Here is a 14,439-nt window from a genome sequence, read left to right as displayed (position 1 = left end):
GTGGGAAATAATCAACTCTTTTGAAGATTTAGAGCAGAATATAGGTACAATTAGATTATTTCATCGCTCATATTTTAATAGAATTTGAGCCGCCACGTGCTGCAAGAGTTCTTCCCGGGTTACTCCTGACTACCAGCAGGGGGCAGCACAGGGTCTGCTTCTCTTACCTCCAGCTGGCAGAGCAGCAGGCAGTTTATGAAAGATTGAAATATTCACAGTGTGTTTCAGACGTGGGTTTAAATTCATATGAGCATGGTAATGGTTGTGTGCAATTAAAAAATGAGAAAAAAATCATGCAGTTTTAACAAATGAAAAAAGATGCAACACTTCATGTTTGGAGTTTTTTTTATTCTCTATCAGCCATAGATGCACTGCAGCCACTTTTGTTTTTGTCTTTTTGAACTTTGATACAGTAACACATGCCCTTATAGATATTTATATATGCATCGTATATGTATATAACTGGCATCATCACAGAAAAGGGATGCTGATTTTCAAATTAGAAGCATATCTGTCACAGTGAACTTTCACTAATTTGCATTTTACATGTTTCTAAAACACAAAGTAAATAGTGATAGTGAAATAAATACATTACATGTTGGAGATACATACAGTAGCGATCCGTAGCTGTGGGTAATCATCGTTTTAAGCACTCAGCCTGCCTCACTGCGCATGTGTCGTGTGTATCATGGTCTTTCTGGAACGAGACTGTCTCTGTGGCTAAGATATTACTGCACCTCGAGTCCTGTGCACAGAAAGCATGGAGGTGGTCCCTCCTGACATTCAGGAGTGCAAATGCATTTAGTGGAAAAGAATCATTTCTTCCCTGTGTTGACAGAAACTGGCACACGAAAACTCATTCAGTCACTCAGCTGTCAAACAACCGCTGAAACGGGTTACCTTTCTGACTGAAAAGAAAAAAAAAAATCTACATATACAATAAATAAAAACATCCCACACCACAAACATCACATCAGAAGAATGTCACTAGAGCAGCGGTGGAGATTTTGTTCCCTAGTGACAAATTCTGAACCACTCTGAAATAAATTAAACACTGATTTGGGCCGACAGTAACACTTAAACAAAACCAAAACGACAACCAAAAAAATAAAAAAAAAAAAAAAAAATCACGACTGTCTTATAACTGTCCACATGCACGGATAAAGTCCAGCGCACAGCAACATCAATCCAGTTTCATTCTGACACGCAAGCACTCACACACACACGCACGCACGCACACACACAGAAGAGTAAGAAAGACAGAAGGATAATCCATAGACAAAGCGGTTAAAGCGAGGGTCAAACTGACAGATGTTGATTAGTCATGCCTGTTCTACTTCACATGAGTGAATATTAATTCCTAGGCTACAGATGTCAGTAATGTTGATATTATAGGTAATATATAATTCCCAAAGACAGATTACACATAGTCTACACAAAACACAACAGCAGCGGTTAATTCCAGTGTCAATACAGTCTGGTTTTTCTGTTTGTGACATCTTGACCACCTGAATCAAAAAAGCAGAGCAGCTAGTATAGTGAGTGAGAAAGTTTTCCAGAAATCTGAGAAACTTTACTTTGTGAGAGGCAGTGCAATGTGAAATATTGTCTTTCTTTCCAAGCACCTATAAGCGCAATACCGGTATTTTGTTGGTAAAATGTCATTTACCTTCTGGAGGTTTGAGTGTTAATTGATGTGAATAATATTTTATCTGTGTTTTTTTTTTCTGTATTTTTTTTCTTGCTCTACCCACAGGATCAGATAAATAATATCAGACAACTCTGATGTGGAAAGTAAAAATGAACAGGAAAACAACAGAGAGCTTTCTTTGGTCACAAAAAAAAAAGGCAAAACAACATTGGAACAATGAAACGTAAAATCACTGACTACATATCAACAGCCAGCGACAAAACGCCAAACTGGAAACGAAATGCCATCTTTGAGGACTTAAATGGGAAGACTGTGGTAGCTCTGAAGTGTCACGGTGCACACTGGGATTGCAAGTGGCGAATGCATAGGATCAGCAGAGACTTTAGCGTGGGCAGAACCGGGGAGCTGGGGACAGTTTCAATCGCTCGTCTACTCCGTCCCCTCGTCTTCGTCGTCACTGTCCTCCTCCCTTTCTTCTTCGCAGTAGCGGTGAAAGAGCTGGTGGAGATGCTGTTGGAGGTCGCGGGGATTTGACCCATTTCTGGGGCCGTCCACTTGCTCTGTGAGGACCTGTCTGTGCTGTCCAGGTCCCCTCACCACAGTTCGTCTCCGGGTTTGGCCTTTACGCACGTGGGCCCTGAGGATGAAGTGAGTAGGGAGTGAAAGAAGAGAAAGGCAATTTTAATGTTTGGGAAGATCTCGTTGACCTTTTGGGGAATCAGATTAAAGCAAAAAAAAGCTTTGTTATACTTGTAAAACGCTTTATGAGAAACCAACAAACCACTCAAATTCAAATCATGCTTTATAAATCCAACGTTCAGCTGGAATCACATGCAGAGAATTCAGGGTGACTTTCCAGCTGGGATGTAAAAAGAGTATTGAAGATTGGGAGAATAAATCATATGCAGTCCTGGTTCCCAATAGTACTAACAGATAGCCAAAGATCAGGGGCCCTCATGCTGCATGTCAGGGGCCACAGTAAAGAGACAAACCCAGATAACAAGCTCCTGCGTTTGTGTTTGGGCTTCACTGTAATATTTTTTCGGCAAATAAGAGATAACAGAGGGGATCTGCAGTCTCTGTTAGAGGCAAACTGGAGGGTAAATCTCTATTTCACACAAGCAAAATGAAGTAATGAGGCTTTTTTTGCTTTATTATTGGGGATTTCTTTCTTTTAGCTTTCTTCTTTTAATAAGGGATGTTTTCCATGTGTCTTTGCTGAAACAATCATTGAGCTTCATCCCGAAAAAACTACTCTTGGGTTGTGTTTTGTAGCTTGTTCCATACATGAAAATAAATGGATTTACTGATGCAGCACAGTTCTTGATGTCCTCATATGATCAGTCCCATTCATTCATTCACCAATACAACTGCACACACTCACATACACATATAGGGATGTAAAAAATTAACCTTGTGATTTCAAAAACACCCCGTACTACAAACTGTGAAACAGCCATCCTCTAATTGATATTGTTTACCTACAGCGTTCTGCACTATATCTATACAAAATGCAATACAATATTACAGCTATAAATTTACATTTAATAAAGTCATTAAATATTGCGACATTCTGATTTTAAGAGCATGGGACATGTGGTTTTACTCCTTGCAGTTAAATAGCTGAACGAAACGTCAGATGTGGGAAATGTGCTCCAAGGTAGGAAGCTTTAAGGAGCATCATTTCTTTTCCTGTGATATCCTTTCTGGATTCAATGAAGTGAACATTACATTTGACATGCAACATCAACTTCAGGAGACATTAAATAGCAGTAAGTTTCAGCTTCAAACACAAAATCCACGCAGGTGAAGTGTTATTCTCACACATGCGCCTGGTAATCAGCCTACACACACCTCCTGACCATGGTTCCATCCTTCTGACAGTTTCTGTCTCCACCACAGGGGGGAGCTCTGATGCACTAAAATCTTTTAAATAACTCAGTGCCTGTTGGCATGAAAAGGAGAAAAAAATAAAATAGAGTACATGGCACAAAGAGCCACTGTGTGTCAGTAAATATTGACCCCTTAATGTTTTGCTCAAACCAATAACCCACAACCCTATCAAATACCGACATGACAGGTCTGATAAGCCTCCATCAGATAATTTTACTGACAAAGTTAACAAACCTGCTTGAAGTCATCTTGGGCTGATGGGAGGTCAGAGGCCAATGCTGGGTCACCCTGGTGTGCAGATGTCCTTTCACCCTCCACTACTGTTGTCTTTTCTGTGCAACTGAGCTTTCGACCATCAGGGATCTCCTGATTTGTTGACGAAAGGCCCTCACATTCAGTAAATGTTACCTGGAACGGAATAAAAATAAAAGGTCATTGGATGTTTTCTTAATGGTCAAAGGAACCTGCTGTACCGAACAAACGACAGTCATTCCAAACATCTTTTAACTGCTATTAGATGTTGACTGTGTGTAACACTTGTTTGTTAGAAGCCAAATGGAAGATGGTGGCAGTGAGCAAACACACACCTCTGTGTGGTCTCCCACACTCTTTACTACAGTTCGCTTCACGACCTTGGAATACCCGGCTCCCTCCATCGTCTCCTCAGCTCCCTCCGACGTCTCTTCATGCTCCACGCCATCCGCAGAAACACACTTGCGAATAATTTTGCGGGTAACCTGAGTGACACAGCATTAAAAAAACAAAACAAAACAAAACAAAACAAAACAAAACAAAACAAAACAAAACAAAACAAAACATTATGTAACAGAAATATAACCTCCAATATAGTTTGTTTATTACACTTATACAGCAGATAATTGTGCTATTTTTACGAAATATAGCAACAATGCAGTAACATTCATTTACTCTGTTGATATTTACTGGTTGTTGCAAAAATAAAGCCTAAAAACACATTTCTTTGGGGGTATTTGGTAGGGGTGTAACGATACACAAAAATCTCAGTTCGATACGTACCTCGGTTCTGAGGTCACGGTTCGGTTCGGTTTCGATACAGTAGGGAACAAAATGCAAAACCTGAATTTTCTTGTTCTTGTCATGCTTCCCACGTCTGCGTGTCTGTGTCCGCTTTGCGGCACATCACCGATGCGAACGCTCTTCTCTCCTGCTACATTTGGGCTCAGCTGTGTACGTTCCATGCAGGCGCACTGATCCACGCATCCGGAAGAAGCTTTTCCGGCTCTCTAGACTGTTTATCTGCTCCTTTATTTCAGATTATTTATAAGAAATGAGGCACAGACATTATCAGTACGTTATCATTTAGTATCAGAGTTTATTTAGCCAGTTTTTTTTTTTTTTTTTTTCTGTTTCTGAATCTCGGGGCGGCGCCCGAGTGATTAGATACTTTCACTCAGGGTGCGAACTATGGGGGGGGGCCAGGGGGGTCTCAGCCCCCCTTGATGAGACATGACTCCCCCTGAAAACATGATTTGTGAAATTTTGGGGGGGGCTAAATATTGGAAAAATGCAGTTTCCCCCATGTATTTCCTTTAATTTATTATTATTGATTTTGTATGATCATAATCATGGATTATATGCAGAATTAGGCCAATTTTAATGGATGATTTGCGCATCACTATTTCACTTGAATAAAGATGCCGACCTGCATGCAGTACTTGTCCTCACCATTGAAGAGTGGGGGCACTATGCCTTAAGCGTCACTTAAAGCAGACATATTCCCTCTGAGGCACACGTATCCCCCCCAATAAGTGAGCCCCCCCGACAGCCGCGGTGTAGTTCGCACACTGCTTTCACTTCTGTGACAGACCTTCTCCTCCCTCCTGATAGAGCCTGCTCTCTCCGTCCACCAGCTTTTCTCTGAGTTTCTTCAGACAGAGTTGCAGCCTGTTTGCTTCACAGACTCACTTTTCAAAGTTAGCGTCTGTCATGGTTTGTTTGCTGTGGCGCTCTGGCGCATGTGTGTACCGGCGCGACGTGCGCATACGCGCAGCGCAGTCACAAAATCTGTCCTGCATGCGACGTCCGTGGACAGAAATTCATGACATGGCGTCCCAGGGACCAATGCGCCACGCGGACATGTGAAGCATGGACGAAGCTGCTAGCAGTAGCAATCATGGCTGCAGGTGTAGCCGCACATGCTAGCAGCAGAACGTAAACACACGCACCATCTGGCCCGTGAGCCGGGGGAAAAAAAAAACAACCTTTGGCCCGTGAACTCACCCGTGCACAGTCCTGTACCGAACCGAACGGCCTGTACCGAAACTGTTCAATACAAATATATGTATTGTTACACCCCTAGTATTTAGGCTATAACACTATTTTTGACTGTATGACTTAACAGTAAACTTAAGACAGCGCACACACATAGCTATCACAGTTTGGCAGAACTTTCTGCATAGAAGTTTATACTTAAATGTTGTCTTTGGCTGTCATTGTTTACATAATTTACACTAAATCTACAAATTGTACTGTATATTAAGCAATGTGGCTTTTTCTGGTCAGAAACGTAAACTGTAAAGTGAAGTTTTCTTGAGTCCACGCGACCAATATTCAAAAATGACTACAAAGACTTAAAAATTGTCAAAGTCACAGATGACCAACACTCTAAACTGTCACTGAACATCTCTGATGCCAGAACATGGTAAACACTCTTGCCATTCATTATCATCATCGTCATCATCATCATCACAATCCTCATCATCATTATCGTCATCATCAGATTTCTTCACAGTTATGTACCGTATTGGCCCGAATATATGACAATATTTTTTTGAGAAATAGGGGTCGTCTTATAATCATAGTTGTCTTATATTCAGGCCAATACGGTACATTTTAAGCCATGGTTGATGCTATTGTGATTAATTGAGAAGTTGAAAAAAGTTACATGTAAACAAACCTGGCATACAGTAAACTATGAATCTCAATTAGATTATATAATATTATACATTTTAACAAAAGTGTGAATGATATTCATATCACATAATATACTAACATACAGCTACGTAAAACTTGCTTGGGTGTAACCTTGCTTTACCTTCTTCACAACCACATGTCCGTTTTCATCTGTGTACTTTTCTTCTGTCACCGATTGAGCCGGGAGGTCTGGAAATTCATCGGCCTGTAAGATAAACAAGACAAAGCATTACTGGGACAGTTAACTTTGGAAGTCACGTTTGATTCGCTACTTATTGAGTATATGTGTTAGGCATACAACAGGAAATTAATTCATTGTTATAGTGCGCAATAAACAGAAATAGAAAACACACTTGCTTGTTTGGGGTTAAATAAGGGCACACAGCAGAATTAAAAAAAAAAAAAAAATCACCCTGAGGTCCAGCCATCTGTGCTCAGAAAGAGACAGGTAACAGAGTTGATGTTAATACGCACACTTCCGCACTTTCTGTTAAAACCTGAAGTTGTTAGATGGTAAGGTTTGTAACCAGCGAAGACCCAGCCCAGTTGAAATACACTCTCCATGCTAATCTAAAACACCACCATGTCATGCCGAATCGGATACCTGAATGACCACTCTCCTTCGTACAATTCTGGTGGTCAAAAATTCCTCATCTGAACTTTCTGACTTTGATCCAAGCTCTGCGTTGATCTCCTGGCCAAGCACACAGTTCCATTTAGATGTATTGAATGACAACGAGTGAGCACTATCTTTGTAGCAAAGCAAGCCAAAAGCAGAGTGAAATGTTGCACTTTCAATGTGCTGAAGGCTCCACTTCATTACGACACACAAGAAAGTACAACATGGCAGTCTGTAACTTCACAAAACATTTGGAAAAGAGTCCATGCTTTTACTTGATTAACAGAATGTTGCTGCTGATGTGAAAAAAAACAAGGTAGATCATGTCATCACAGACTGACACAGGCAGCAAAGTGACATGCTCAATTAGAAGTGATTAATTCTGAAATCAAAACAAAATGAGGAAATTTAAATCCCATTTGTGAGGCCATATGGTTAGCAGTCATCCCTTCGAAGCAAATATAGTAGTCTGTCAAGCTCAGCTCTGGGAAAAAACTTGCAGGTTTTTAATAAATCTCATCTTACCATTGCCAGAGATTTATCAGTATCGTCAAATGGGCCAATTTCACAGACAGGGGGCGGCTGTGAAGCCTCACATAGGATGAATTCTTCATCTGATGCTGAGTAGTGCAGTAATTCTTCACTGTCTACATGATGAAAAGGCTCATGGACAAAGGTAGCGTCTTCATAATCTTCACTTCCAGAAGACAACAGTACTCTACGATCATTATTCTCAGGCCCTCTAAGATGCCTGAAACGACTCAAGGGCTTCATCCCACTTGACTTAGCTCTTGCCTCAGCTTCTTCAGGCTCTGAGAAATCAGACGCAGCTTGCTTACAGTCAAAGAAAGGCTCTGGGTCAGAATAGTCAAAGGTTGGACTGTCTGTACTACTGTTAACCACCTCGCTGTATCTTGGAGGGATGTGCGTATTGACAGCTGAGGTGGAAGAGACTTCTGCAGCTGAATTGATGCTATACTCCTCATCAGAAGTTGATGAAGTCAACTCAGGTTTGGATATGACTGATGTGGACTGAAAATATTCATGATCTGCTGGGATCAGAGCTTCTACTGAAAGCTGTCCACCGTCCCTTGGCTTGTCCTCATCTGAAGATGTTGAGTTCCTTGAGGAGGGGAATTGCATCAACTCTTCAAAGCTGAAATGTCTGGCAGTTGTAACAGTCTCAGGAGTCATATCGGATAACGATTGAGAAGAGTAGTCTTCACTCTGATAGGTCTCAACAGAGCTTGCTTCCATTAAATACAGATTTTGGTTACTCTCTGTTGAAGTTTCTTCTGTAGTGTCCTTCAAGTCATTACATAGTGGAAGGGGTTGCAGCTCTTCTTGAGTTTGAACAATGTCAGCTGTATAATCTTCCTGAAAATGATCAATCGGATGTTCCCTAACTGTGTCAATCTGGCTTTCTGTAGCTGCTGAAGGAAAGATGTCAGGAGCATTCCCAATGTTATTACCATCCTGAAACATATCGTCACAAAACCTTGATGTTAGAGTTGGTTCCATATCTTCACAAACTGCTTGGGAAGACGTAGGGATTGAAGTGGGGGATACAGGACTGTCTTCATGAAAACCAATGCTTGATGGTACGGCTGTTTCAGATGTTTTCGTCACGCTGAGAACAACTGAGTCCTTTCCTCTGTCATCTTCTGCAGATGTGTGGAAATGAGTTGGCTCTGTGGTTCCTGCACTGGTGTGGTCATCTCCATCAAGCACTTCATCTGGTGACATGGGGTCTTCTAGATCATCTCTGCTTTCTGGATCAACAACTGACAGGTCTTCCAGCTTGTCACTCTGATCAACTTCAGAGTTGCCAGTTGTTTCTAATGATGGTGGGTTAGTAGTTTCTTGTTGTAGATTGAATTTCATTCCTTCCAGATCTGAGAGGAGCTGGTCAAGCTGAGGTGACCCAGACTCTGGTGAAGAAGGTGTAGACTCTGGATCTGGAGACATCTTGGTGAGAACATCAATACTCCTATTAGATGTTCACTCTGTGAATCTGGGGCCACTGAACAAGTTGTTGCCAAATCAGAATCTTCATTTTGCTCAGGCAGTGACACCCACTGACTGTTTTCATCCGTTGGTAAGTCACCTTCTGCGGTGAATGCAATATCATTTAGTTCTTCACTTGAATCACAAGCACCCGGAAATAGTAATTCTAGTCTTTCAGTGGATTGTGCGCTCATATCATTTGCCAAGGAGTTTGTGTTATTTGAAAGGACCTGACTCTGTTCTAAATCAACATTTGGAGACTGTGAATGAACTTTCTTGGATGATGCAGTTGGTACCTGAAAAAAAAATCATAAAATGGAGTGGGAGAGCAAATTACAAACATGTTTGATGGTTTATCTGATGATAAAAGCAACAAACACAACATGCATTTGTTGAGGAAGGGTTTCCTTAAAAAGGAGACACCTTTTGTCATGAAGAAATTCATTTGTAGCCCATATATGTACAGATAATCAATGATCAGATTATTGATGGATTATTGAAATTTTTAACTCCAAATTAAAATAGAATGTACATTCATTAAGAAAGTACAGAGAAATGCTGAGATTTGTCTGTTTTTTTTTAAATCTATGCATTATAACAGACAACATATTTTGCTTACAAAGTAGACAGGGCTCAAATGAATTAATGAAACAACTATTTAGTGCAAGATGAAGTTGTATGTAATGGCAAAATAATTTTAAGTGCTATCAAGTCATGATATAAAGTCAAGATGCATAGCAGGTCCCACAAAAGAGCTAAACCATCTAGACTATAAAATTTACCATAGTCAAATTGACTTCTGCAGTTCCAACCTCACAAAACAACAGTTTTATTATTAGGAAGAAAAAGCACAACCTGTCATGGAAACATTTTTGTCTTTGTCAAATGTCAAACAAAACCTGGTGAAAAGGATGCAGTCAACATCACCTGCGTTGCATGTCGTGCCAAGACAATGGCAATAGAAAGCGTTATACCGCTGTATTCATGCAATTAAATATCTTCACATTTAATTTTTTGCATTCAACTGAAGCATGTCTTATATCTTGCAACTGGGGCATTGCCAGTGGATGTGGAATGACAAATATTCAGTGGTATTTTTCTGTGATTGTTATCGGTTATCATGGGAAACGTTGGAAGCTTTGGACACTCAAAAGTAGACCAGTAGAAGTAGTCCCTTTAGTTGCTGCAAATGCATCACTTGGTTTTGACTTTTATGGGTGGTGGGCAAAAAAGTGGCATTTGCAAACATGTTCCAATTAAAATAGAATTCCAAATATATCATTCAGTTTATATTCAATTTATATTCAGTATATATTTTCATCAATAGTTATGTGAATCTTTTTCTTTAAAGGTATAGGTATTTGTTTTTAATGTGGTTGCGGTAGTTTTGATTAGTTTTGCTAAACTAACAAATCATCCAATGTGCTGTAATGCAAACATGCCACAGCAAAACATGAAAGCATTTCTTAGTATTAGTGGAAGCTCAGAGGACACTACATGGCCAGAATCACTACTTTTGAAATAAGCAGTGCATTTATTGGTAAGCAGGGTTTTTTGGTTTCTTACCAACAGGAAGGAACGTTTGCTCTTGTTCATTCTTTTTCAGGTTCTTGGGAAAACAAATCTTGGGCTTGTTTCATCTTTAATTGTGATTCAGAGTGGGTCCGTACATGATCATTCATGTGCTCTTCATTTTGTGAATCCTTTTCTTGCTTGATCTTGGTCGTGGAAAGACTTGCCCAGTCAGACAGGATGATAGCAACCATTTAAAAATGAACCAGTTGACATTTGACTCAACCATGTATGACACTGGAAACCACTGTTTTTTTGTTTTTTTGTTTTTTTTTTTTGTTTTGTTTTTGTGAGGCTCTTCGAGGAGCTCAGACAAAAAGTCTGACTTTTTTTTTCTTCTTTTTCTGAAATAGATGACCGGGGGTAACTTCTCAGCTGTTCAGGTATTGAGATGGTAAAAAATTATTTGGGCAGTTATTCTACGGCCAAAGCAATATTGCTTCGTTGGTGCCAGGCCATTGACCAAAATGTTAGTTTAGTTTAGTTTAGTTTAGTTTAGTTTATTGGTTTATTTCACAGGGACAATGTGTGAAAAACATTATTTAAAGATGCTTCACACCAGATTTAGCCTGGGCTAATTTCCATCTGTAGTCCCTGAGCAGGTAAATATAAAACATACAAAGCGCTACAATCACATATATGAATCACATATATGAGAAGGCCGATCGTGAGAATAGAGAGTCGCATGAAGGCAATCTGCAGTTATTGTGGCTTGTGGACCTAGAAATCCTGGTTGTCACCTCTGAGCAAAATTGGACAATTTTTTTCAGTGGTGGTGGTGAACAGTTGTTCACAATTTTAAAAATCAATCGCACATTGTGCAAATGCTGTTTTACAGCCACTAATGACCATGTAATCCTAAACTAACAGAAAACATTACACAATAATGGTGCACATGCCATGATTGGAGTTGTAGATAGAAGCCTTATTGAAATGTTGAACAAAAGAAGTGAAATGATGATAGGGGACAAGGTTAGTGATTTGTACAAACTAGTGATTATTAAAAGACTTCTAAGAACATTGTTGGCATTTGCCATGAATATTTAAAACAGACTTCTTCAGCCTCTTAGAAGGACAACAACAATATGCAGTGCGGTAAATAACTGTACTGCTTGGGAGGAATAAGTCGTCTGATGATCAGTGGAAACTCTCAATGGCACTAAAATTACTTGGCTCATCAAAACTGTATGAAAGCCTCAGAAAGGTTCATTCTATTTCACCTGATTATGAGGATATGACCATTAGAAATAGCTGAAAAAATGTTCCCAGAGGAGGAACTGTGTCTCAAGTTTAAAAAAGCCCTGAATCCTGGAAGGAAGTCAATCCGATTGCAACTGTGAAAAGTGTCTTTAAGTGTATCTATAATATGTTTAATAAGGACCGACCGATATGGCTTTTTTAGGGACGATGCCGATGCCAATTATTGGTACTTATGGAAACCGATAACCGATATGTTGATATGATTCATTTGCAGCAAAAATGAACATTTTGGCATCAAAATGTAGCTGTGGGTGGGACATTGTTCCACAGCCCAGAGTAGTGACTTAGTAGTGAAGTGACTAGTGAAGAGAGATGTGATGTGCTCAGTGGAAAACACTTCTACATTCATTATACTCAGGCCTTTTGTTTCCGTTCAGTTTATAATTGTGTGATTACTTTATTATTGTTATTATTATTATTATTACTGATACATGTAATTATATTTATCACACACAACACACACACACACACACCACACACACAAACACACACACACACACACACACAAACCACACACACACACACACACACACACACACACACACACACACAATAATGCAGTCATCTCATCCATAACTTCCCCAAAACTCCAATATTCAACTATCTGTCGCTACTGATAACACAACTCTTTCCTTCATTTTCTTGTATTTTGTCCCCTGTATGTCCGTGTACTGTAGGAATAAAAAATAATAATAAAATAAACAATGGAGAATCCTGGTTGAACTAAAGTTGTAGGCTACGTAACGCTAAAAAATATGTTAAATCAATGTTATCACTAATCGATGCGCGCCCCCGTGGGGGGAGTCATTTTTCGGCAGCAGTCTGTTCTCGGCACGGTAACCAGTCAACCCTCGTCGCCCCGACCAACTCGGCCCCACGCGTCTTTTGTCACGCACTCACGCCACACATTGAAAACTGGAAAAAAAAAATCACCGGTAGGTCTGTGACAGGCTTGTGTTTGATTCCTCCGGTTCCACAGCAGCGCACCAGACAAATTTACCGGTAATTTTTTTTTCAGTTTTCAATGTGTGGCGTGAGTGCGTGACAGAAGATGCGTAGGGGCCGACTTGACTGTAATCCGCTGCCGGTTGACCGCTGCCGGCCGACCGCTCCCGGCGTCCCAGCGAGCGGGCTGTCCGTCGGCGTCGGGCCGCTCCTCGCGGCTGTGCAGCCGCGTGCCGTGCTCTCCGGTTGGGAGACTTGAGGACAAACTGTGTGATTATGGTGACTGACGGGTTTAGAGGCGGAGAATCTGCCTCAAGCTCATATTTGCCGTTCTTTGGAACTGGCTAGCTTAGCTACAAGCAAGCAGAAGTTGTTTGCTCATGTGATCACATCACAATGCATTATGGGAGCCGTAGTCAAGACAACTGACTGACAACCGAGTGGTCTTTATTACCGTATTTCTGAAAAAAAGGCCCACCGAAATATAAGGCAGACAGTTGGGCTTTGAGACAATTAGAGGCTTTTAGGTGCGCCTTATAGTGCGGGAAATACGGTAAAAAAAATTTTTTTATCGGATATTGGTGGAAAAAAAGGCCGATGCTGATTATTAGAAAATGCCCAATATCGGCCAATATTATCGGCCAGGCCAATAATTGGTCGAGTCCTTAATGTTTAACATGTATAAGGACACATGGGATACAATTCCAAATAGAAAAAAGACAAGAAGAGAATAACAGATTCTAAATCTTTTTATATTTTGAATTCTGATGCACAGTATTCGCAGATTTGAGAGGGTTTGGAGAAAGAGTTCTTTGGTAAGTAAAAGAAAAGGAAACTTCAATTGAAACAAACCCCTCTTGCATGGATTGATTATTTCATTTTAAGAAGGCATGAAATGCAATAAATTAATCTGGATAAAAGTAGTTTAATTAATTAATTAATTTTTTGGAGGATGAAAATAAGTATGTAAACAATCTGGAAGGCCCAAAAGACCACAAGTAATTAAAGAGTATATTTCAATCATTTCTATAATCTATCAATCTGAAAATAAGATATGCTTGGTTAAAACTGACATAAACAATAAAAGAATGCATTTCAAGATGGAAATTACCAGTTGTTTTCTGTGATATTGTGAAGTGCCAATAAATACGATTGTAATTCTGTTGCTTGTTATTGTTGACTAGGTTCAGCAGGACATGATAAATTTTGTTTGACACAAGAAAATGAACAAAAAGATCGATGTCCCCGATAAACTGGATCATACACATGTGAAATAAGAGTGTTGTGGAAATGTTGATTTGGGATTCTCGGGAGATTGGGGATATCAAGTGAAGATGATGACAAGGATGTAGCCGAGTAACTGTGAAATGAGGAAAGATCTGTGGGCGATTGAGGAAGATCGACAAAGGTCGGAGGAGGCAAGGGTCTTGTTTCAGACAAGAACGGACTTGGAGGTACAGTACTCTCTTTGCCTGATGTTACATTGGATTCATCAGATTCAAAATAGAAAGAAAGTTCATTTCTGATTACATCAACATGG

General features: G+C 40.1%; 1 protein-coding gene across 10 annotated transcripts in view; it reads right to left on the bottom strand.

Annotated features, from left to right (window-relative positions):
- Nucleotides 1–1,809: 1,809 nt before the first annotated feature.
- Nucleotides 1,810–14,439, bottom strand: part of ank2a (ankyrin 2a, neuronal) — a 78,323-nt gene continuing 65,693 nt past the window's right edge. For all 10 annotated transcript variants that reach the window (XM_030093549.1, XM_030093553.1, XM_030093552.1 and 7 more), the window contains 4 exons: nucleotides 6,618–6,701; nucleotides 4,132–4,281; nucleotides 3,779–3,952; nucleotides 1,810–2,288 (listed from right to left, as the gene is read on the bottom strand). In XM_030093549.1, coding sequence (XP_029949409.1) covers nucleotides 2,274–2,288; nucleotides 3,779–3,952; nucleotides 4,132–4,281; nucleotides 6,618–6,701 — 423 coding nt within the window. In that variant the 3' untranslated portion in view covers nucleotides 1,810–2,273. The remainder of the gene's footprint in view (nucleotides 2,289–3,778; nucleotides 3,953–4,131; nucleotides 4,282–6,617; nucleotides 6,702–14,439) is intronic.

Source organism: Salarias fasciatus, chromosome 6 (assembly GCF_902148845.1).
Source record: "Salarias fasciatus chromosome 6, fSalaFa1.1, whole genome shotgun sequence".
Classification (NCBI taxonomy): domain Eukaryota; kingdom Metazoa; phylum Chordata; class Actinopteri; order Blenniiformes; family Blenniidae; genus Salarias; species Salarias fasciatus.
Note: the sequence above shows the minus strand (reverse complement) of the source record. Positions and strands in the feature narration are given on the sequence as shown.